Raw genomic sequence first — 25,541 nt, forward strand, 5'->3', positions numbered from 1 at the left:
ACCCGAATTAAGCCCACACCTCCATACAGTTAATGGGAGCGATACCCTATCGAACGGGCTCTTGTTATCTAACCGTCTCCACAGCAAGTGGTCACATGGTCGCCAAGTCATACACCCATCTAAAAATTTGAAGCTGGTGGAATGACTGCTATGGGGATCCGAGGAGGTGAGTAGCCATCTTTGCTCCTGGGCAATGAGCCCGGGGTCACTGGGGTTGCTACCCCGATGCTCGGGCAGTGCAGTGGGGGAGTCCCCAGGGGGCCGATCTCAGTCAGGGTGGCTCGCCATCTACGGGTCAGCCCCCCCGTGGGGGGGGGGAGGGGGGGGGGTGTCTTCCTGTTCCGGATACCCTACCCCACCAACCACTCATAAATCTAACTGACCGCAGAGGCCTCCAGCTGTGCGGCTGAATGATATTGCTAATTGAGAATTTTATTCTGTGATTATTAAGTGAGCACTTCACACTTCCCTAGTGGATCCCGGTGAGTAGGCGTGCCATGTTGCATGTGGGAGTTATTGTCTAGCATCGCAATCGGACCGTGATGCCTGGACGCTGTGCATGAGCACTGCAGCAAACAATACCACGACCACTCTGGCCGATATCTGAACACGCAGGGGGTGGGCCCCAGCACTGGGGACATATTAGAAACCAGAGGGTGGGTGTGAACACTGGGGTGTGGTCCCGGTAACGTTACATGCGTGTGTCTGGGGTACAGGGTGTGGGGTCCAGTTATCAGGGGCCCCTGCTGCGGCTGGAGGTGCATGGGCAGGGCAGATTGGATGGCAGGGGATGTAGGGATTGGGAGCAATAGGGGAATGGAAGATCCCGGAGAGGTAGGCACTGCTGGTTGTCTGTCTCACACCCTGGAGAATATACTGAGAGATAGGATCTATATCACATTTGGAAGAAAATAGACTTATCAGTGATAGGCAGCATGGTTTTGTGCAGGGAAGGTTTGTAAGACATGACCTAATAGAATTCTTTGAGGAAGTGACAAAGTTAATTGATGAGGGAAGGGCTGTAGGTGTCATATACATGGACTTCAGTAAGGCGTTTGATAAAGTTTCCCATGGCAGGTTGATGGAAAAAGTGAAGTCGTATGGGGCTCAGGGTGTATTAGCTAGATGGATAAAAAACTGGCTGGTCAACAGGAGACAGAGAGTAGTGGTGGAAGAGAGTGTCTCAAAATGGAGAAAGGTGGCTAGTGGTGTTCCACAGGGATCCGTGCTCGGACCACTGTTGTTTGTGATATACATAAATGATCTGGACGAAGGTATAGTGGTCTTATTAGCAAGTTTGCAGATGACACTAAGATTGGTGGAGTTGCAGATAGCGAGGAGGACTGTCAGAGAATACAGCAAAATATAGATAGACTGGAGAGTTGGGCGGAGAAATGACAGATGGAGTTCAATCCAGGCAAATGCGAGGTGATGCATTTTGGAAGATCTAATTCAAGAGCGGAATATACGGTCAATGGAAGGGTCTTGGGGAAAATTGATGTGCAGAGAGATCTGGGAGTTCAGGTCCATTGTACCCTGAAGGTGTCAACGCAGGTTGATAGAGTGGTCAAGAAGGCATACAGCATGCTTGCCTTCATTGGACGGGGTATTGAGTACAAGAGTCGGCAGGTCATGTTACCGTTGTATCGGACTTTGGTTCGGCCACATTTGGAATACTGCGTGCAGTTCTGGTCGCCACATTACCAGAAGGATGTGGATGCTTTAGAGAGGGTGCAGAGGAGGTTCACCAGGATGTTGCCTGGTATGGAGGGTGCTAGCTATGAAGAAAGGTTGAGTAGATTAGGATTGTTTTCGTTGGAAAGACAGAGGTTGAGGGGGGACCTAATTGAGGTCTACAAAACTATAAGAGGTATGGACAGGGTGGATAGCAAAAAGCTTTTTCCAAGAGTGGGGGTGTCAATTACAAGAGGTCACGATTTCAAGGTGAGGGGGGAAAGTTAAGGGAGATGTGTGTGGAAGGTTTTTTACGCAGAGGGTGGTGGGTGCCTGGAACGCTTTGCCAGCGGAGGTGGTCGATGCGGGCACAATAGCATAATTTAAGATGCATCTAGACAGATATATGAATGGGCAGGGATCAGAGAGAAGTAGAAACTTGGAAAATAGGCGACAGGTTTAGATAAAGGATCTGGATCGGCGCAGGCTGGGAGGGCCGAAGGGCCTGTTCCTGTGCTGTAATTTTCTTTGTTCTTTGTTCTGTCCAATGCCTTACAGATATTACATGAATGGATAATATCTTGCATCCAGCGGAAGCTGCCCTCTTTGTGCTGCTGACAGGCTAGATACTGGAGGAGGCGACAGAAGCAGCATCGACAGAGGCTTGAGGCAGTGGCCCACACACTGAGGACCCGGCCGCCCATCAGATCAGGGAGTGACCCAGAGAAGGGAGGCTGGCGATGGCCCAAGGTGCACGGACATCACTGGTCTTTCGAACAAAGCGGGGACTTGTATCTTACAAGCTATAGCCCACAAGTGCATCCGTCAGGTTACAGATGCCCTGTTTGGCTGGGCAGCGAACTATATAAGCTTTGACATGGACCAGGCTCAACAGGATGCCCAGGCAGCAGGTGGCTCCGCCTTCGCCAGGATGCTCCAGGTCCAGAGGGTAATAGATGGCCGCACTCCCGTCTGGGAGTCCCCAATGTCAACAGAAAGGGGTTCCACTCCCTGAACGTCCAGCTTGCGTGCGACCACCATATGAAGATCATGCATGTGTGTGCACGCTTCCCAGGGAATGTGCACGACAATTACACCCATGTGCTCACATGGGGGTGTGGTGGAACCATCCCAGATGGGCCAGCACCAGTGCCTGGGGTGGCAGTGCCAAGATGCCAGCCTGGCAGTGCCAAGGTGCTCACATTCCAGGGGCAGGGCCGAGGGGCCACCCTGCCCTATCCCTGACCACTCAGGGGCCTCCAATTGCCCTGAAGACCCTCCACCCCCCCGGGTGCTGGGACCCTTGGTACACATTTGTGTGGACCAGTACAAATCAGCGCCTGTGTGATCGCTCAATGGGGATCCGGTTAGTTGATGGGAGGCCGTTAGATAGATCGTCCTTCCCGTTAACGTGATGGAGATTGGCCTTAACTTGCGATATTGGTTTCTCACCACATCGTGGCGGGATCCGGATCTCACTAACGGAAGTGGGCTGGTTAGATCGAAAACCAATCGACGCCTGGCGTGGTTCCCAATTTCAGACTCTCCCGCAACCTAACCGGCTCGCTTGGATTTGCGCCCAGCGCGATGCGGCCATTAGATCGTGTCCAAAGTGTGTGACAGAAACTGGAAGCCAGAGGCTTGTCTGAAATCGGACATTAGGCCTCTTCTGAATAATTCCAGTGAACTGTGGGAATGTATTGGGCTTCCTGAGGCAGCTCACATGTGTCCTTCGGAGCAGCAGCTACCCTGGGCTAGGTCCTGTGTATGGACGGACACACATGCAACAGAAGCCTGCAAATAGTAGTGTGAAGCCAGGAGAACACTCCTGCTCCCCATGTCAAACTAAGATGAAAAGAGAAAGGTTTCTGTTGGCTTACTTCATCAATCTATAAGGAATTGTAAAAGCTGACTTTCGGTCAATTTTGGAAATGTGTGCTCAAGCAGGCATTAGGCTCCGCATTTGTTGTTTATGGCTGCCACAAGGACTGCCAATATGATAGAGGACATATTAGAAGTATGCTTTTACAGAACTCCACAACATTGGAGTTTTTGTCCCCACAAAAAGGGTGAAACAAGGATAAATTGCTGCCCTCAGAAAATCTTCAGAGTTTAATAATATGGATATGTGCTCAGTGAGCATTGCAGAATGATGAGGGGGTCTGGAGAGTGACAAAGGTTGTGTCACATGTGGTAGATGTTTCTTGAAATTGAATGTTCGAAGCAAGACGGAGACGGGAAAGAGAAATACAGGAAATAGACCAGAAATCAACAGGTTTAACTGTAAGATCCCCAATCCTTGAATTATGTTAATTTATGGCAGTCAAGACCGAGGAAGGAGTATTTTGCACTTAATAATTACGAAGCTATGGCAAACTCCAGATACCACAACATATGTCTGAAGTCTCTGGATGAAGAAAATCAGTTCTTTCAGCTCCATCCAGAACACTACCATTAAAAGGAGAAGTAAGGAAATAAGATTTAAATCCAAAGTAAACAAGTCTGGCAATTGCGAGGGTTGGACATCTTCCCATCTTTTTGACATAAATGTGTTCAGGATCCCAGCATAAAGCTTCAGTGCTAAAGAAATCCTTCAAATAAGTAAATCTCAGGTGAAGTAGGATGTTCAAGATTTTAATTAAATGAAAGGAAGTAAAAAAGTTATCATTAAAACTGCCACATATAATCAAAGAGACTGCTTCTGCTCCAGAATGCAGATAATCTATCCCAGTCAACACCTAATTGGTACAGTCTTGAAAAGAGAGAGTGCTGTGCTAGCTAGCTTTTCAAAGCTTTTTCTTATTATCTTTTTGCCTCTGCCTTTCGAGATTTTGTTTTCTTTCTCCTGTCTTCATTGCTACCCTTCTAATTCCCACATTTCATGACATTATTGTTCCTTTAAAAGGTGTTTTACATCCCCAACTGTTTTATGAAAGCTTGGGTCTAAGAATTTCCAGAAGTTTCTGAGACATGAACTGCATCCTGTTCTGTTGATTTGATACATATGGAAACCATGTGGAACTGGCTGCATTCCAAGAGCTCAGCATAAAACAACAATTATGAAAGTTTATTTTAACAAAGAAAATAATGTTTTGAGCATATTAATTTGTAAAAGGAAAGTGTTAAACGATGTAAAATTTCAGTGTTTAATTTTTATCTCTAAAAAACATGGCAGAATTATCAGTGGCTTGATGGCCAGGACTCCTGGATTTGATACAGCTGTCAACCAAATCAGCAGTCCGCCTTTGTCCATGTTGATCTTGGTTCTAATTCATGTGTGAAGGATTGTTCCAGAGGCACTCAGAAAGGAAAAGTCAAGCAACGCTTTGAAATTAAGAGGTTACTACTTTACTCAGGGACTCTCCTTGAACTGGAGTGAAATACAATAATTGCTACTGATAATGCAGTGCTGGTGTACGAGAATGCTCGGAGCTAGGCATTCCAGACAGCCAGGATGTTTTGGTAGCTCTAGTTTAGAAATCTAATATATTCAGAAATGTTATTGTTGATTGTTTGACTGCAGACCTGTTGGGCGCACCATTGATCATGATATACACAGTTAATTTATGAGCAGAATAGCTGTGTACATGGCCACGTTGAAAATCTGAAGACATTGCTTTCACTTGATGTCATTGTTATGTGACTGCAATGGAGTTGAGATACAGAACAGTCTTGACCTATTTGAATGATAGAAAATACATAAGGGGCTGCATAACCTACTCTTATCTTTGTATTAATTTCTAAAATTGCTAGTTACAGTTAATCCACAATAGGGTAAACCAGTATTCAAAGTGACCAACAAAGGTTTGTGTGTTTTGGCTTTACTGTTCGCTGATTTAGAAGATACATTTTGTTGTGTTTGGTCAAATATTTCAGGTCTCCTCCTGTTGTAGATGAAGTAGTTCTTAAAACCTGCTGATGCTACCCTGCTGGGAGATGTGCTTGGGCCCCTAGACATTTGGTTTCCAGATGTTTATTCCCTCTTTTGAGACGAGCGGCCCATTCAGTTTCCTGCCAAGAAATATTAACCAAGTTCAAAACTGGATGGTACAAGGGTGAGGAGGAGGGGAGTGTGAGCAGCAGAATTTGAGCCCAGTATTTACTGCTGATTCAAATGCACCAAACATATGAATAATAGGTATCTGAGTAATCAAATGGAACAATAACATTTTATTTTAAAACCCATATTTCATACTAACAAATTAAGTGCCAGTTTGATCTATTTCGTGCCTTTAACAAAGTTAGGAATGAGATCAATGAGGGACTTGGAAATTTTGAAAATTGAGTTTTTAAATCGAGGCATTCTTTAACTGGGAACCAGTGGAGGTCAGCGAGCACAGAGGTACTGGATGAATAAGATGTGATGCGAGTGATGTGAATGGTCAATGGAGTTTTGGATAAATTAAGTTTATGGAAGATGGAAGGCATTTCAAGAGTGGGTTGCAATTGTTATGCCTAGAAGTAAGGAAACATGCGTGAAGGTTTTGACTACTAATAAGCTGAAGCATAGGAAGAAGCGGGCAAAGTTAAAAGGCAGAAATAGGCAATCGTAGTCTTGCCGCAGATATTCGGCTGGTACAAATTCTTGGGATCAGATACAACAATAAGTTTCTAAACAGCTTGGTTTAGTCCTAAAACAGTTGTCTAGGAGAGGGATCGCGCCATTGGCAAGCAAATCGAGTTTGTGGCAGAGAACCACAATTCTGGCTTTCGTCTTCCCAATATTTAGTTGGAGGAGATTCTTGCTTGTCCAATACTAGATATTGGACAAGCAGTCTGACAATTTAGAGACAGTGGCGGGGTTAAGAGAGATGGTGGTGAAATAGAGCTGGGTGTCTTCAACATACATGTGGAACCTAATGTTGGGCGGGATTCTCCGTCCTGGGGCACCCGGATCGCGTACCCCGCTGAGATGGAGAATTGGGCATTAGGGCAAAATCAGGATCGACGCCAGGCGCCAACCAAATTGCGATGCTCTGACGGCCCTCGTTGGCGGAGAGAATGAGCAGGGGGATATAAATGAACGCAAATCGGTCTTAATGACCCATCACTGCCCCTCCCCCCCCCCCGCCCCCAAGGGACCCCTGTAATATGGGGACCCCTCTGGACCCCTAAAATAGGGAACCTCTCCCAGGGACCGCTGTAATTGCGAGACCCCCCTGGGACCCCTGTAACAGGAAGCCCCCCCACAGGGATTCCTGTTATAAGGAGACCCACCACAGCGACTCCTTGACCAAAGCCCTCCCCCCACAGGGGCTCCTGTAATAGGGATCCCCCCATAGGCACCCCCTGCCTAAAGAGACCACCCACACAGACACCCCCCCACCCCCCAGAAAAGAGATCCCTATTTGAAAGCAAGAGAGCAGTCCCAACAGGCAGTGAGAAGAATTACAACTCCGATCCCATCTCCTCCACATTGGGGAGACCAAAGTTTTTTTTGAATATAAATTTTGAGTACCCAGTTCTTTTTCTTTCCCCCAATTAAGGGGCAATTTAGCGTGGCCAATTCACCTACCATGCACATCTTTGGGTTGTGGGGATGAGACCCACGCAAACACAGGGAGAATGTGCAAACTCCACACACTTTACCTTGAAGCTTTACATGTCCATTCTTGGAAGGAGAATAGATTCATTAGCTCCAAGCCATTCTTAGCTTTCTCACAGTGATCTATGATTGACAGCTTCCACAAACCACCTGCAGCTTTGATTCATTCATTTCCTTTCATGGATCAGTGGCCTAAGAGGCGAACCCCCAATGTTTACAAACATTGACCACATCAAAGAGGAGTAAGTGCATTATCAGCACTAAGTGCATTCCAGTCACCCAAGCATGTGATTGCACTGCGCTTACCTCTTTTTGATGTGAGAATGGAACCTGATGAGGAAACTCCCACAGAGTGACTGTGACAGATGTGATCAGTGGTGCAGAGGTTATGCCACCAATCATAAGATCATCTTGGCCTCCTGGTTATTAACCAGCGCATAAATGAAAATCTAAAAAGTCATTATGCTGGAAGGGGCTGTTATCTGACCATTCATCAACAGCACAAAGCGCAGTGCTGAACTGTACACAGGGGAAAGACTCATACAGCAATGTGACTAATGCATCCCAAAGCACAGCAGTGTGACTGATACAACCCATTATAAAAGAGTTTGGCTGACACATTTCATTTTGTAGCAATGTGACCAATATACCCTGTTATACATCCATTTTGTCCAACAGACTGTATTATCATAGAATCCCTTGTGTGCAGAAGGAGGCCATTCAGCCCATCAAGTCGGCACTGACACCCCACCTAGGCCCACCTAACCTGTACATCCCTGGACACTAAGGGACAATTTGAGCATGTCCAAACAATTAACCTGCACATCTTTGGACTGTGGAAGGAAACCGGAGCACCCTGAAGAAACCCACGGAGACACGGGGAGAATGTACAAACTCCACACAGACAGTCACCCACGGCTGGAATTGAACCCGGGTCTCTGGCACTGTATATTATATTCCAGAAAACCAGTTGACAGAGAAAAAGGAAAGAACTCGAGCCAATCTTTACACACATACTGAAGCATTTATTTACAGAGTTACACATTACCAGCATATACATCCTAACCCGACAACCATAGTATCAGTCTGTGCCTAATTTTAGGCGCAGAAGTGAATCCCCAGTTATTTCCTACCACCTGCATAATATTAAATGCAATTAATATATAATTAACAGTCAGTAACAATTTTTTTAAGCTCTAACTTCATTTTGCTGAAGTATTCAACAGGATTGTGGATGCTTTGGAGAGGGTGCAGAGGAGATTTACTAGGTTGCTGCCCGGACTGGAGGGCAAGGTTGGGGGAGCTGGGGCTTTTCTCACTGGAGCGAAGAAGGAAGAGAGGTGACGTGATAGAGGTGTACAAGGTGATGAGAGGCATGGACAGAGTTGATAGCCAGAGACATTTCCCCAGGGTGGAAATGGCTGTCACGAGGGGACATACTTTTAAGGTGATTGGAAGGAGGTATAGGGAAGATGTAGGTTCTTTTCACAGAGAGTGGTGGGTGCGTGGAATGCACTGCCAGCTGAGGTGGTGGAGTCAGAGTCATTAGGGACATTTAAGTGACTTTTGGACAGGCACATGGACAGCAGTAAATTGAAGGGGTGTAGGTTAGGTTGATCTTAGATTAGGATAAATGGTCGGCACAACATCGTGGGCTGAAGGGCCTGTACTGTGCTGTACTGATCTATGTTCTATGTCTATGACCCTTACTCAGTTTAGTGCTTTTACCATGTATGAGATACTTACTGATTGACTAGTAAAAGTGTCAGGTTAATGCCAAGGTCAATGGTATGAATAGTGACATGACTCCTGCACCACCCATCTGTCATTATCACTGATTTTTCAGACTAATTAGAAAATGAAAATAGAAATTATCACCGCATAGACTGAACTCATTAACGTGGTAGGATATTATGCTGCAGGGATGAGCCAGGAACTTTTGTGTGCCTGAAAGCTCCCTGGGTTGTGATTCTGCTTATTCAATCCTGGCTCTCATGCTTGGCAGCTCCTGTGCATAGTTCAATGTCTGAACCAAAAGTAAGACAGCCTTAACTTCTTTTCCGTCCAGCTTAGTTCACATTTCTCAGGCACCAATACATAGCAATGCTCTGTGCAAACACTAGATTGCTGTATTAGAGTTCCATGTTCCACAGAATGATTAAGGCCTAGATTTTGCCACCGAGGCAGGAAGCTCTAGTTGGGAAACCTGTAGACTTGTTGGAAGACCTATGTAAAAAGTACCACAAATCATGACATTTCTGCTCCTGGTATGTGGGGGGATAGGGGATGGATTCAAGGTGGAGTTGGGTTCATGGGAGGATGGGTGGGGGATGCGGGTGAGTGCCAAGGTGAACAGGTTAGAAGGATTGTATTGGTACTCTGGAACTTTATTTCAGTTGCTTTAGAAGCTGTTAAATTCTTTAGCCCTCACATCCCCAAATACACCCCCATGGCCTCTTATGTCCTCATTGTCAACCCACCACATGGCCCTCATACCTCAATGCTATTTCAGTACCCCACACCCAACTCCATGCCAACTCATGCCCCCAACCACACCCCGTCATGACCTGTCATACCATCCATGCCATGTCCAGAGCAACTCAGTCAGTATCCACCATAGACAACCTTCAGGATCCTTGTGGACATAACAAAAAACTTCTAACAATATAATACAGCTCTCAACCCTACACACCTGATAGTTAAAAAAACACCCATTCATAAAGCCAAACGTTAAATTGCCCCATAATTGGGGGCAAGAAAAAGAACTGGGTACTCAAAATGTATATTCAAAAAAAATGTTGGTCCCCACAATGTGGAGGAGATGGGATCGTGAGCAGTGAATACAATATGCTAAATTGCTAACGTTAAAAACAAACTTCTATTCAGACCCCATATTAAAGACAACTAAGCGTTTAATGGCCGTTTTAAAATGTCAATCAAACTGTGAAATCCCTGCTGAAGATATTGTTGTTTTTGAAAACTAGCCAAGCATTCATAGCGACATAATATTATCCCTTGGGGAAAAGTCAACAAATAATTATATTTTTAAATTTGTTCTTGGGGTGTGGGCATCGCTTACAGGGCCAACATTTTTTGCCTATCCCTAATTGCCAATGAACTGAGTTTCTTGCGAGGACCATTTCAGAGGGCAATTAAGAGTCAACCATATTGCTGTGAATCTGGGGTCACCTGCCAGACCAGGTAAGGACACCAGATTTCCTTCCCTAAAGAACATTAATGAACCAGATGTGTTTTGATGACAATTGACGATGATTTAAATGATTAGACTTTAATTCCATTATTTTTATAATTCAAATTACTCCGTCTGCCGTGATGGGATTCAACCAAGCATTCCAGCAGAATGTTTTGTTTAACTCTCAATGACAGCTAGTCTCCTTTCTCACCATTTAAGACGACAAGCTCTCCTTCCAGTTGAAACAGTGATTTACTTATACTTTTAATTTAGCATATTGTATTCACTGCTCACGATCCCATCTCCTCCACATTGTGGGGACCAAAATTTTTTTTGAATATAAATTTTGAGTACCCAGTTCTTTTTCTTTCCCCCAATTATGGGGCAATTTAACGTGGCCAATTCTCCTACCATGCACATCTTTGGGTTGTGGGGGTGAGACCCACGCAGACACAGGGAGAATGTGCAAACTCCACACAGACAGTGACCCAGGCCCAGGTCGAACCCGAGTCCTCAGCGCCATGAGACAACAGCGCTAACCACTGCACCACCATGCCGCCTGCATTGGGAGACCAAATGCAGACTGGCCGATGGTTTTGAGGAATACCTCTGTTCAGTCCACATACTAGGGCATTGCTCCCACTCTGACCTTTCTGTCCTCTGCTTCTTGCAGTGTTGCAATAAAACTCAATATTAGCTTGAGAAACAGCATCTCATCTTTCAACTGCGCACTTTATGGTCTTCTGGACTCAATATGAAATTTAACAATTTTAGATTGTAACCCCGGCCCCTTTTGTTTCCTTTGCTGATCTCTGTCTGCTTTCATACAACAGTCATTCATGATTCTGTTATAGATATATCTGTTGTGTCCTGCCCTTTTTTATTGCCTTTTGGCTGTGGCACCATGAGTTAATCTCTTCTCGCCACCTATCACACATTTCTTCCCACACTGCCCCGTCTCCTTTTACATGCTGAAAACCGATGATGTTTCAAACTTTTTCTGGTTCTGATGAAAGGCTATTGACCTGAAACATTCTCTGTTTTCTCTCCACAGGTACTGCTAGACTGGCTGAGTATTTCCAGTACTTTGTTTTAATTTCCAATTTCCAGCATCCACAGTGATTTGCTTTTACACCATTGTATGTGTTTATGTAAAGAGTGGGGCTGTAATCACTGAACATTGGTTTATCTAATCATTAATTGTCAGCAGTAATGTGTTTTGTTGGCAATTCCTAAATGCTGGACAAGCAGTGCAAGGAAATGTGGAATATCCACTTTAAAGAACCAATTTTCTGGAACTGAATATCCTTAATGGAGATCTGGTGGATTGATGGAGTAGTCAAATCCCATCCATTCAGTCAAATTGCAAGATTTGGTAATTATAGAATGGGTTATTTCCTCAATTCTGTCTGCTTACTGAGTGAATTATTTTTGTAAACTTGATTTATTTGTTTGTTTTTAGCATCTACATCAGTTGAAGTCCCAAAAGTCATCAATGTTTTTATTCCGGAACATTCTTCACATTTCCTTCATCAATTTGGATACATCCTGGCAACATTACTGCTGCTGGCCATTCTGATAGCCATCATTGCCCTGATTGCCCACCGGCAGAGAAAGAGAGGTGACACCTTTAGTTTCTTTGTTTTTTCTGGTTACCTATTTTATATTTTCTTGCTTCTTTTCCTCCCCCCACCTCAACTTTAAGACCCCTGTCAGAGGACACGGTTTACAAGGTAAAAGGTAGGGTTGTGGAGGGATTTCCTGGGTTGTTCTGTAGTCAGTTCCTTGGAAGTATGTGGGAAAGGTTTCTGGTGTCCGCTCCCTCCTGTTCCTGTGTGGGAAATGCTAGCTTGTGCTTTCCGCCTTGCGCCAAAAACATTAAGGAAATCAGCGGCGGAATTCTCTGTTCCTGAGACTAAGGGTTGATACCAGGGCAGGATTCATGGACTTCTACGACAGCAAAACTGGCGCTGCACCTGGAACCATTCAACGACTGTTAAGGAACTAGGATCGGCGTCATGTGGAACGCAATCGAATCCAGTGGGAAACGGTGCGGGATTTGTCAGGTTTGGGAACGGCACTCAGGAGGCTGACAAGTTGCAGCTGCATATAGAAACCTCACTCCTCATGCACACCATCCCAGCCAACAAAATGGCAGCGAGGAGAGCGGCACCGCATTTCATGGACGCCGAGCTTGAGACCCTGCTGGGCATTGTGGACGAGAAGTGGGTGACCCTGTACCCCGGACCGGGAAGGAGGCTGCCAGCCGCTGTCATTCGTTTAGCCTGAGCGAGGTGACAGAGGTCGTCAGCACGGTGAGCAACACTGTCCGAATCGGCCAGCAGTGCCAGAGGAAACTGCATGACCGCCTCAGGGCGGCCAGGGTGAGTAGGCAGCACTGTGTCGCTGGCACCAACTCCCATCCCACACGCCTGTAACTCTACCCCCCCCCCCCCCCTCCACCCAACCCCATGTATACAAGAGGCGATGCAGACTCGATGGGCTGAAAGGCCTCCTTCTGTACTGTAAATTCTATGAAAATCTATGAAATCAAACGGAGGGCGGCCAAACCCCACCCTGCATCGCTTGCCGGCACTCATACCAGCCACCATGGCTGGGTGCCCCGGCCACTGAAACCCCCCCCACCCCCCCCAGGAGAAGGCCGCCCAAAACCGCCAGGAGAGGGAGAAGACTGGAGGGGGACCACTGGACCTGCAGCCCCTCTCCACAGCAGAGCAGATGGGCCCTGGCCGGGGTTGGCAGGCCCGAGTAAAGGGCATTCGCCTGGGTGGAGGTCAGCATCGGGCAAGGAAGTGAAACCCCACTGAGTTGAGGTTCACTGTGAGATATGTGCCCCACCCCTCCACCCACCTCCACGCCACCTTCATACACACACACACCACACACCATACCCACACCACCCCAACACCACCACCGACATGTTCTCCCCATGTCTACGTGGGTTTCCTCCAGGTGCTACGATTTCCTCCCACAAATCCCAAAGGATGTGCTTGTTAGTTAATTTAGACATTCTGAATTCTCCCTCTGTGTACCCAAACAGGCGGCGGAATGTGGCGATGAGGGGCTTTTCACAGTAACTTCATGGCAATGTGACTTGTGACAATAAAGCAATACTTGTGACAATAAAGATTATTATTATAATAATATTTTTTTATTGTCACAAGTAGGCTTACATTAACACTGCGATGAAGTTATTGTGAAAAGACCCCAGTTGCCACACTCCGGCGCCTGATCGGATACACTGAGGGAGAATTCAGAATGTCCAATTCACCTAACAGCACGTCTTTCGGGACTTGTGGGAGGAAACCGGAGCACCTGGAGGAAACCCACGCAGACACTGGAGAACGCGCAGATTCCGCACAGACAGTGACCCAAGCCGGGAATCGAACCAGGGACCCTGGAGCTGTGGAGCAACAATGCTAACCACCGTGCTACCGTGCCGCCATTATTATTATCAGTGAAGATGCTCCTGGGGTACTATCTGGTGTGCTGCAAACACATGCCCCGATACAGAGGGTGGAGGTAGGAACCCCAAGGGGGGTGGACGGTCTGAGGCCTGGCCGAACCCAAGAACTAGCTGCCGTCCAGACAGATTTTGGGCTGCATCCAGCACCTGCAGGTGCAGGTGGAGAAGTCCAACCTTGTGCAACAGCAGGAGGTGGTGCCGACCTTGCATGCCACCCAGGCCTCCACCACAGGTCCACTCCCTGTGCTCCATGGCCGCGAACATGCAGACCCTGGTCGAGACTGCAGCGAGCCTCCAGGACTGGCTACCTCACAGCAGGTGAACCCCAAGGGGGGTGGACTGTCTGAGGGCTGGCAGACCCCAAGAACTAGCTGCCGTCCAGACAGATTTTGGGCTTCAGGAACAGACAGTCCCATCGACTGTGGAGATGCAGTCGCAGAGCCAGGGATTGAATGAGGGGTCCTCGGCGAGCAACCAGCACCTGCAGGTGCAGGTGGAGGAGTCCAACCTTGTGCAAGAGCAGGAGGTGGTGCCGACCATGCGTGCCACCCAGGCCTCCACCACATGGATGGTATCCGCGGTGGAGGACTTGGAAGCGAGTGTTTCAACTTGGGTCGGCATGTAAAAGGCCTGAGGCACTCTCTGCAGGCGGTGGAGCCTCAGGGGAAAGCTCCGCTCTCACCCCCATCCCATGGAATAGCCCGGGGGCCATTGGACACCCTGAGGGAGGAGGAGGTGATAAGGCCAGTGCCGGTGACTCCCTCAGGGGAGGTGCCGGTACACTGCAGCACCTCAGACTTCTCCCCCACCCTCCTGTTCCTGGCGCATCACATAGGCAGCGGACAGAACAGGGCGACACCATGCCACCTGGGACACCTGAGCAGCAGCGGTCACCCCAGAAGACGGCCGCCAAAGGGGACCAAGGTCAAAGGATGGGAGCAGGACTTGGGGATCACCTAGATGTTGCATTGTCCGTACCCCTGGCCTGTCTCCCCCGCCCTCCCTTGGTCTGTGAACCTGGAGGTGATCAGAGCACTTTGTGCGCATTGGCCCTAGCACTCATGTTTCGTGGCCCCATGCCCTGTCCATCCTCACCCTTCCCCACATCCTCCTCATCGGACGGGGACTGGCCATCATCCTCCTCCAGCACGTCACCACCCTGCTGCGCCATGTTGTGGTGGATGCAGCAGGCCACCATGATGCGGTCGACCCACCCAGCACTATACTGGAGGGACCCTCTAGAGCCTTCTAAGCACCTGAAGTGCATCTTCAGGATGCCGAAGCACCACTCCATCACGGCCCTGGTCAAGACATGGGTGTCATTGTAGCGGGTCTCTGCATCAGTCTGTGGCCTCTGTAATAGGCGTCATCAGCCCCTGTCGCCCAGGAGACAATTCTGCAGCGGGGTTGCGCCTCGAAGAGGCCAGGAACCATTGACTGTGCCAGGATGAAGGCGTTGTGCACAGTGCCTGGGTATTGGGTGCAGACATGCACAATGCACATCTGATTGACACACATCAGCTGCACATTCATCAAGTGGAGCCCCTTTTGGTTTGTTAAGAGTGGCCTGTCATCTGTAGGTGCTCATCGGGTGACATGCATCCCGTTGATCACCCCTCTGGACCTTGGACATCTCGGCAAATCCTGCTTCCTGGATCACATTGAAATGGATGTATTGTGCCTAGCAGGCATATAGGGCTTCCGTGACGATGTTTATGCATCTGTGCACCGAGCTGTGTGACATCCCAGACAGGTCCCCACTTAGCGCTTGTAAGGACCCCGTGGCGTAGATGTTCAGGGCGACCGCCATCTTGATGGCCACTGGGAATGGGTGTCCTCCCTCATTCCCTCACACTACCTGGTGCGCCATGATCTGGCAAATATGCCGTACAAGTCCCCCTGCTCAGCCAGAGTCTTCGATGGCATGCCCAATCCGGCAGGTTCTCAAATAACAGGCACTGCCGGTATGCACGAGGGCTCATGTGGCGCCTTGTTTGCACATCCTCCTCCTCCTCGGCCTATTGGGCAATCAGCCCTCCACCCTCAGCGGCTACCTCCTGTTCCTTTGGAACTTCCTCCCCCTCAAGCAGCTCCAGCTTATACAGCCACATTGCATCCCCCAGGGCTGTGGCATCTAGGAGGAAGGTCACCATTGCTTGTTGTATTCCAATATCCATTGTCTGCAGGGTGTGAAAGGTCAACATATTAACACAGTGAAAACCCCCGTGCCCAACCATGTCCAAGGAACTACATGGTGGCCCCAGTTGGCACTGCGGACTCTGCATGTCCCCCCCTACTCGCACCCCTGGCCCCATTGGTGTTGGGAAACTTGGGGGCCTCTGGCACTGGCGCCTGCCCCTGAGCCAGGGTACCGTCAGCTGGCATACCCTTGCCACCGGATGCTCCAGGGCCTCTGTCCCTTGGGTGCACCATGTGATGCCCTGCCGGCGGGTGGCGGCCAGTTGGGGGGGTAGTATGGCAGAGGGAGGGGTGTGGGTGTGGTGGGGTGGGGCTGGACGGGTTTGGGCACCCAAACAGCCAGTGGCACTCTGCAGAATCAGGGGCCATGGTGGGTGGTCAGTGGGGTACGTAGGAAGTTGGATGGCTTGCAGGCCGTGCAGTGGTGGTCCCTGCCTGAACACCACCCCAGCCCGCGGGGGGTTACCATGCGCCCCCCCCTCCACCGCCCTCACCAGCCCTGGAAGGGCCCTCCTCACCCCCAGCCAGCCCAGCCAGTATCAGGACCAGCTGCCCACAGTCGCTGTCTGTGTCCTCTCTTTCCCTCACCAGCCATGGCACCTGTTTCTCGATTTTTAAAAGCACAAGTGAACCTCACCATTGGGAATTCCCCCCAGTGGAGGCGGAGAATCGCAGAGCCCCCGGAAAATACCAGGCCAGGCCCACTAATGATATGCAAACGGCATTTACTGTACTTAGGGATCGGAACGCACTGATGCCGCTGTCGAGGCACCAGAGAATTGTGATTTGATGTGAACCTGGCGTCCGCCATAATTTCGATGTCAAAACCAATTCTCCGCTCAATCGCCTTTCCCGATTTTGGTGTCAGCCGACGGAAAATCCCCCCCCAGTGATTCACCCCGTGTTTGTGTGCGTGTGCACATTGCATCATTGCCCTCTTATACTGCAGAGAGCCAGTTGGTGAAAGATAGAACTGCAGCCAATCTTTGCACAATTTAGTATTTATTTAGTTGTACATTATAAGCAGACACCCTAACAAATAAATGACAGTTTCTATCTGTGCCTATTTTAAGGAATTCAAGTGTATCAGCAGTTACTATCCACAAACGACATAAAATTTAACACAATTAACATTCAAACCAACACCCCTCCCTTGAAAACATCAAGAACAGAGGGCACAAATTTAAAATTAGAGCTGGACCATTCAAAAGTGAAATCAAAAAGCACTTTTTCATATAAATGATAGTAGAAATCTGGAACTTTGTTCCCAAATGGCCATGGATGCGAGGGGGAAACATGGAGCTTCCCAGATATTTAAGATTGATTTATTTTTGCTAGGTTAACATTTGAAGTTGAGGGACAGATCAGTCATGATCCAATTGAATCGGAGAGCAGGTTCGAGGGCTGAATGGCCTCCTCTTTCTTTTTCCTAAATTCAATAGAACTGTCCAGCACAGTACAGTACAGGCCCTTCGGCCCACGATGTTGTGCCGAACTTGTCTGAAACTAAGATCAAATCAACCTACTCCCAATCATTAGTTAAGTTCAGAATGTAGTTTTATCTCACAAGTCTGCATAACCCACTAAACTGAGAGCAACTGAGGGATGCATGCTTGCCCTTTGAAATCCTTTACCTCACATTTGGGTTTTCCTTCTTCAGGTCTCCATTACAATGTGAAGACATCTCAGCCGTAAGTGTTGACTTCATCATTCAATCTTTTCTCATTGTCAGCACAAATAAACTCTTTATAAGACTTGTGGTCAAACCATATACTTACCATGTGGCCTGTGCAGCTATCCAGATGAACCCTGAATTCAGGTCAAAGGCTGTGGATAGAAGTCTGTAGTAATGCAAGGATCTTGACCCTGTGACTTGCAGTACTTAACTTCCTCTTTGTTTCCTGGAAGGGATATCCTGTGGTGAGGGAAAACCAAATGCTGGAGCAGCAAACATTTCAGCCTGAAGTTAACATGCTCCTTACCAATAAGGTGAAGGATTCTGGATGCAGAGACAGCACACTGCCACATGTGGAACCTGTGTAGTGGATATTATTTAACACATTCAGAGATATCACTAGCATTACCCATCTTCGTGTCCCTCACGGTGGCATGGTGGTTAGCATCAATGCTTCACAGCTCCAGTGGTCCCAGGTTCGATTCCCGGCTGGGTCACTGTCTGTGTGGAGTCTGCACGTCCTCCCCGTGTGTGCGTGGGTTTCCTCCGGGTGCTCCGGTTTCCTCCCACAGTCCAAAGATGTGCGGGTTAGGTGGATTGGCCATGCTAAATTGCCCGTAGTGTAAGGTTAATGGGGGGATTGTTGGGTTACGGGTATACGGGTTACGTGGGTTTAAGTAGGGTGATCATTGCTCGGCACAACATTGAGGGCCGAAGGGCCTGTTCTGTGCTGTACTGTTCTATGAATCTATAAGGGGTCATCTTGTCCACAAGGCATTGCATTGGATGGCATTGTGGCTGAATCTGAGGAACGCACCCATCTGCTCCTGTGCCAATCACTTTTTATTCTGGACTCCCTCGGATCAATCTGGTATCCAGTCACCCGTTCCTCTCTTTCAAGCTCCCAATTTCCTGATCCCAAATCTCTGTTTTGATGTTCTGCTCCTCTTTTCTAAACTCCAGTTCCTGTTTCTCAATCTCACACTATCCTACTCCAAGCTCCCAGTCTCCTGCTCCCATCTCTCAGGTGCCCAGTTTCCTTCTCCTCTGTCTCAGGCTTTACCTCTCCTATTCTCCTCTCTCATGCTCCCATGCTTCTTACTCCTCTTTCAGGCTTTCATCTCCTGCTCCCCTCTTTCAGGCTCATGCTCCTACTCCCTGTTGTAGGGTGTTGGTCTCAGTTTGGTAGGTCTGAAGAGGTTTTTGCAGTCATACATAAGTTAACTTGAAGTCTTTATTGACTCTTAGAACTATTTACAAATACAGGTACAAGTTAGGAGGTGTCTCCATATTTGTTGATGCACACTGCCTTGTCCACACTCAACTCTCCTTGGGCATGGGTCTCTTACAATGTGTCGATGGTACTTTAATCAGTTCCATATTAACACTACATATGTTAAACACTAATAATACACTTACTTCTCTCGGCTCAGTTTTCCTGCTTCCCTCTCAGGCTCCTTCTCCCTCCCTCAAGCTCCTGTGCTATCTCTCAGGCTCCTGCTCCCCCTCTCTCAGGCTCTGGCTCCCCCTCTCTCAGTCTCCCACTCCCCTCTCTCAGGCTCTGGCTCCCCCTCTCTCAGGCTCCTGCTCCCCCTCTCTCAGGCTCTGGCTCCCCCTCTCTCAGGCTCCTGCTCCCCCTCTCTCAGGCTCCTGCTCCCCCTCTCTCAGGCTCTGGCTCCCCCTCTCTCAGGCTCCTGCTCCCCCTCTCTCAGGCTCTGATTCCCCCTCTCTCAGGCTCCTGCTCCTCCTCTCTCAGGCTCCTGCTTCCCTCTCTCAGGCTCTGGCTCCCCCACTCTCAGGCTCCTGCTTCCCTCTCTCAGGCTCTGGCTCCCCCACTCTCAGGCTCCTGCTTCCCACTCTCAGGCTCCTGCTTCCCTCTCTCAGGCTCTGGCTCCCCCTCTCTCAGGCTCCTGCTCCCCCTCTCTCAGGCTCCTGCTCCCCCTCTCTCAGGCTCCTGCTTCCCTCTCTCAGGCTCCTGCTTCCCTCTCTCAGGCTCTGGCTCCCCCACTCTCAGGCTCCTGCTCCCCCTCTCTCAGGCTCCTGCTTCCCTCTCTCAGGCTCCTGCTTCCCTCTCTCAGGCTCTGGCTCCCCCACTCTCAGGCTCCTGCTTCCCTCTCTCAGGCTCCTGCTTCCCTCTCTCAGGCTCTGGCTCCCCCTCTCTCAGGCTCTGGCTCCCCCTCTCTCAGGCTCCTGCTCCCCCTCTCTCAGGCTCTGGCTCCCCCACTCTCAGGCTCCTGCTTCCCTCTCTCAGGCTCCTGCTCCCCCTCTCTCAGGCTCCTGCTTCCCTCTCTCAGGCTCTGGCTCCCCCTCTCTCAGGCTCCTGCTTCCTCTCTCAGGCTCCTGCTTCCCTCTCTCAGGCTCTGATTCCCCCTCTCTCAGGCTCCTGCTTCCCTCTCTCAGGCTCTGGCTCCCCCTCTCTCAGGCTCTAGCTCCCCCTCTCTCAGGCTCTGATTCCCCCTCTCTCAGGCTCTAGCTCCCCCTCTCTCAGGCTCTTGCTTCCCTCTCTCAAGCTCTGGCTCCCCCACTCTCAGGCTCTTGCTTCCCTCTCTCAGGCTCCTGCTTCCCTCTCTCAGGCTCTGGCTCCCCCTCTCTCAGGCTCTGGCTCCCCCTCTCTCAGGCTCTGGCTCCCCCTCTCTCAGGCTCTGATTCCCCCTCTCTCAGGCTCCTGCTCCCCCTCTCTCAGGCTCTGATTCCCCCTCTCTCAGGCTCCTGCTTCCCTCTCTCAGGCTCTGGCTCCCCCTCTCTCAGGCTCTGGCTCCCCCTCTAACAGTACAGCACAGAACAGGCCCTTCGGCCCTCGATGTTGTGCCGAGCAATGATCACCCTACTCAAACCCACGTATCCACCCTATACCCGTAACCCAACAACCCCCCCTTAACCTTACTTTTTTTAGGACACTACGGGCAATTTAGCATGGCCAATCCACCTAACCCGCACATCTTTTTTGGACTGTGGGAGGAAACCGGAGCACCCGGAGGAAACCCACGCACACACGGGGAGGACGTGCAGACTCCGCACAGACAGTGACCCAGCCGAGAACCGAACCTGGGACCCTGGAGCTGTGAAACATTTATGCTAACCACCATGCTACCGTGCTGCCTCTCTCAGGCTCCTGCTTCCCTCTCTCAGGCTCTTGCTCTCCCCCTCTCAGGCTCCTGCTCCCCCTCTCAGGCTCCTGCTACCCCTCTCTCAGGCTCCTGCTCCCCCTCTCTCAGGCTCCTGCTTCCCTCTCTCAGGCTTTCTGTTCCCTGATGCGACCATCAATTCACATGAGACAGAGTTGAAGTGAACAGTGGCTTTAATTAACTAGAACAGTGCCTGCCTGCGACTGCTCGGCATTGAGAGCCGCCTACAGGGCAGCTGCTCTTTATACCTCCCCTCAAGGGGGCGGAGCACACAAGGGCACCAATATGATACAATCAGTGTAGTACGGTACAATGGTCCACAGGTGGAGCCCACATGGGCAACAGCGTGGTACAATGTAGTACAGTGGTGAATGGTTACCGTAATGCGTTCACCACACTCCCCCTCTCTCAGGCTCCTGCTTCCCTCTCTCAGGCCCCTGCTTCCCTCTCTCAGGCTTCTGCTTCCCTCGCTCAGGCTCTTGTTCCCCCTCTCTCAGGCTCCTACTCCCCCTCTGTCAGGCTCCTGCTTTCCTCTCTCAGGCCCCTGCTTCTCTCTCTCAGGCTCCTGCTTCCCTCTCTCAGGCTCCTGCTTCCCTCTCTCAGGCTCTGGCTCCCCATCCCTCAGGTCCCTGCTTCCCTCTTGTAGTAATATGACTAGGGGTATTACAGTACCTGGGAGTGTGAGCTGCCATTGGTGCAGAGGGCTCGCTGCCCATTGGCCCATGTATCGTGTTCTCTGTATTCCTATTGGCCAAGAGGAAGGTAGCTCCACCTACGAGGCGGGGTATAAGAACCCGTGGTCCCCAGCAGCCAGGCCATTTCTGTACGTCTGCTGCCGGGCTCACTTCTTGCTAATTAAAGCCTTTCGTTTTGGACTTCACCTAGGTTTCTCAGGCTCTGGCTCCCCTCTCTCAGGCTTCTGCATCCCTCTCTCAGGTTCTGGCTCCCCTCTCTCAGGCTCTGGCACCCCCTCTCTCAGGCTCTGATTCCCTCTCTCAGGCTCTGGCTCCCCCTCTCTCAGGCTCTGGCACCCCCTCTCTCAAGCTCTGGCGTCCCTCCCTCAGCTCTGGCTCCCCCTCTTTCAGGCTCTGATTCCCCCTCTCTCAGGTTCTGGCGCCCCCTCTCTCAGGCTCCTGCTCCCCCTCTCTCAGGCTCTTGCTCCCCCTCTCTCAGGCTCTGGCTCCCCCACTCTCAGGCTCCTGCTCCCCCTCTCTCAGGCTCTGGCTCCCCCTCTCTCAGGCTCCTGCTTCCCACTCTCAGGCTTCTGCTTCCCTCTCTCAGGTTTTTGCTCCGCTCTCTCAGGCTCTGATTCCCTCTCTCAGGCTCTGGCTTCCCCTCTCTCAGGCTCTGGCTCCCCCTCTCTCAGGCTCTGGCTCCCCCTCTCTCAGGCTCTGGCTCCCCCTCTAACAGTACAGCACAGAACAGGCCCTTCGGCCCTCGATGTTGTGCCGAGCAATGATCACCCTACTCAAACCCACGTATCCACCCTATACCCGTAACCCAACAACCCCCCCTTAACCTTACTTTTTTTAGGACACTACGGGCAATTTAGCATGGCCAATCCACCTAACCCGCACATCTTTTTTGGACTGTGGGAGGAAACCGGAGCACCCGGAGGAAACCCACGCACACACGGGGAGGACGTGCAGACTCCGCACAGACAGTGACCCAGCCGAGAACCGAACCTGGGACCCTGGAGCTGTGAAACATTTATGCTAACCACCATGCTACCGTGCTGCCTCTCTCAGGCTCCTGCTTCCCTCTCTCAGGCTCTTGCTCTCCCCCTCTCAGGCTCCTGCTCCCCCTCTCAGGCTCCTGCTACCCCTCTCTCAGGCTCCTGCTCCCCCTCTCTCAGGCTCCTGCTTCCCTCTCTCAGGCTTTCTGTTCCCTGATGCGACCATCAATTCACATGAGACAGAGTTGAAGTGAACAGTGGCTTTAATCAACTAGAACAGTGCCTGCCTGCGACTGCTCGGCATTGAGAGCCGCCTACAGGGCAGCTGCTCTTTATACCTCCCCTCAAGGGGGCGGAGCACACAAGGGCACCAATATGATACAATCAGTGTAGTACGGTACAATGGTCCACAGGTGGAGCCCACATGGGCAACAGCGTGGTACAATGTAGTACAGTGGTGAATGGTTACCGTAATGCGTTCACCACACTCCCCCTCTCTCAGGCTCCTGCTTCCCTCTCTCAGGCCCCTGCTTCCCTCTCTCAGGCTTCTGCTTCCCTCGCTCAGGCTCTTGTTCCCCCTCTCTCAGGCTCCTACTCCCCCTCTGTCAGGCTCCTGCTTTCCTCTCTCAGGCCCCTGCTTCCCTCTCTCAGGCTCCTGCTTCCCTCTCTCAGGCTCCTGCTTCCCTCTCTCAGGCTCTGGCTCCCCATCCCTCAGGTCCCTGCTTCCCTCTTGTAGTAATATGACTAGGGGTATTACAGTACCTGGGAGTGTGAGCTGCCATTGGTGCAGAGGGCTCGCTGCCCATTGGCCCATGTATCGTGTTCTCTGTATTCCTATTGGCCAAGAGGAAGGTAGCTCCACCTACGAGGCGGTGTATAAGAACCCGTGGTCCCCAGCAGCCAGGCCATTTCTGTACGTCTGCTGCCGGGCTCACTTCTTGCTAATTAAAGCCTTTCGTTTTGGACTTCACCTACGTTTCTCAGGCTCTGGCTCCCCTCTCTCAGGCTTCTGCATCACTCTCTCAGGTTCTGGCTCCCCTCTCTCAGGCTCTGGCACCCCCTCTCTCAGGCTCTGATTCCCTCTCTCAGGCTCTGGCTCCCCCTCTCTCAGGCTCTGGCACCCCCTCTCTCAAGCTCTGGCGTCCCTCCCTCAGCTCTGGCTCCCCCTCTTTCAGGCTCTGATTCCCCCTCTCTCAGGTTCTGGCGCCCCCTCTCTCAGGCTCCTGCTCCCCCTCTCTCAGGCTCTTGCTCCCCCTCTCTCAGGCTCTGGCTCCCCTACTCTCAGGCTCCTGCTCCCCCTCTCTCAGGCTCTGGCTCCCCCTCTCTCAGGCTCCTGCTTCCCACTCTCAGGCTTCTGCTTCCCTCTCTCAGGTTTTTGCTCCGCTCTCTCAGGCTCTGATTCCCTCTCTCAGGCTCTGGCTCCCCCTCTCTCAGGCTCTGGCTCCCCCTCTCTCAGGCTCTGGCTCCCCCTCTCTCAGGCTCCTGCTTCCCTCTCTCAGGCTCCTGCTTCCCTCTCTCAGGCTCTGATTCCCCCTCTCTCAGGCTCTGGCTCCCCCTCTCTCAGGCTCCTGCTTCCCTCTCTCAGGCTCCTGCTCCCCCTCTCTCAGGCTCTGGCTCCCCCTCTCTCAGGCTCTGGCTCCCCCTCTCTCAGGCTCTGGCTCCCCCTCTCTCAGGCTCTGGCTCCCCCTCTCTCAGGCTCTGGCTCCCCCTCTCTCAGGATCCTGCTTCCCCTCTCTCAGGTTTTTGCTCCGCTCTCTCAGGCTCTGGCTCCCCCTCTCTCAGGATCCTGCTTCCCCTCTCTCAGGCTCTGGCTCTCCCTCTCTCAGGCTCTGGCGTCCCCCTCTCAAGCTCTTGCTCCCCTTTCTCGGTCTCTTACTCCCCTTCTCAGGCTCTGGCTCCCCCTCTGTCAGGCTCTGGCTATCCCTCTCTCAGGCTCTTTCTCCCCTCTCTCGGTCTCCTGCTCCCTTCTCTCAGGCTCTTGCTCCCCTCTGTCGATCTCCTACTCCCCTTTCTCAGGCTCTGGCTTCCCCTCTCTCACGTTCCTGCTCCCCTCTCTCAGAGTCAGCTACTCCTCTCTCAGTCACTCGCTCCCCTCTCTAAGACTTGCAATTTCCTACACCTCTGTCTGAGGCTGTTAATCCTCTTTTGCATGCTCCCTCTCGCTTGCTCCCCTATCTCAGGCTCCATGTTTCCTGCTTCTCTTTGTCAGACTTCTGCTTTTCCCTCTCAGATTCCTAATCTCCTACTTTTTCTCTCAGGCTACTGATCTCCTTCTCCCCTATCTCTGGCCCAATTATCGGGTGTTCCTTCCCTCATCTCCAGCACTCCTCTCTCTGGCTTTTGTTCTCCTGATCCTTCTTCCTGGTTTTGATGTTCTGCTTCCTTATTTGTAGTGCCGCATCTAACAGTGCTTGATAAAATCTGCTTTCTGAGGAGTCTTGTGTGTAGAACAGGCAGCTTACATGCTTAATACAATGTTCAGTTTTTTTTCTATGTTGGGGGATTGTGGTGATTATTACGCTCCTTTTATTTCAGGAGTATTGATAGTAAAATATATTTGCAGTAAAGAGGTAAATAAACCCAAAATAAATAAAAGTAAGCATCTGTCTCAGGAAGTTCACTGACAGCTAACAGTCACTCTCAATCTGTGCTCTCTTCTCAAATCAACAGGAGAACAGATGTAGCCCTCAACGATTTTGTGATTGACACGACTGACCTGAGATTGAACAAAAATGAGGGAATAAAACTGGGTATGTGTGATATTGGTTAGATTTGCTGACTAAACAGTATGCTCAAACTTCAGTGGCCATTATTTTGCGACCCTATTGCGCCCAGCCCTGATCTCGTTGTGCCAGGAGTATCGTGGGAGAGGCCCAAATCTGGCTTCCCGCCAGGCAACCATGCCCAAGTTATCCGACCTGCAAAGCCTGGCTCGATCAGAAAATCATAATTAAATGAGCCATTAGGC

At 50.5% G+C, this 25,541-nt stretch overlaps 1 protein-coding gene across 8 annotated transcripts in view; it reads left to right on the plus strand.

The window, feature by feature from the left end:
* The window catches only part of LOC119950783 (matrix remodeling-associated protein 8-like), a 120,542-nt gene that overhangs the window by 85,649 nt on the left and 9,352 nt on the right, over positions 1 to 25,541 (plus strand). For all 8 annotated transcript variants that reach the window (XM_038773563.1, XM_038773564.1, XM_038773561.1 and 5 more), the window contains 3 exons: positions 11,875 to 12,033; positions 17,759 to 17,789; positions 25,244 to 25,323. In XM_038773563.1, coding sequence (XP_038629491.1) covers positions 11,875 to 12,033; positions 17,759 to 17,789; positions 25,244 to 25,323 — 270 coding nt within the window. The remainder of the gene's footprint in view (positions 1 to 11,874; positions 12,034 to 17,758; positions 17,790 to 25,243; positions 25,324 to 25,541) is intronic.

This window comes from Scyliorhinus canicula, chromosome 16, assembly GCF_902713615.1.
Source record: "Scyliorhinus canicula chromosome 16, sScyCan1.1, whole genome shotgun sequence".
Lineage (NCBI taxonomy): Eukaryota > Metazoa > Chordata > Chondrichthyes > Carcharhiniformes > Scyliorhinidae > Scyliorhinus > Scyliorhinus canicula.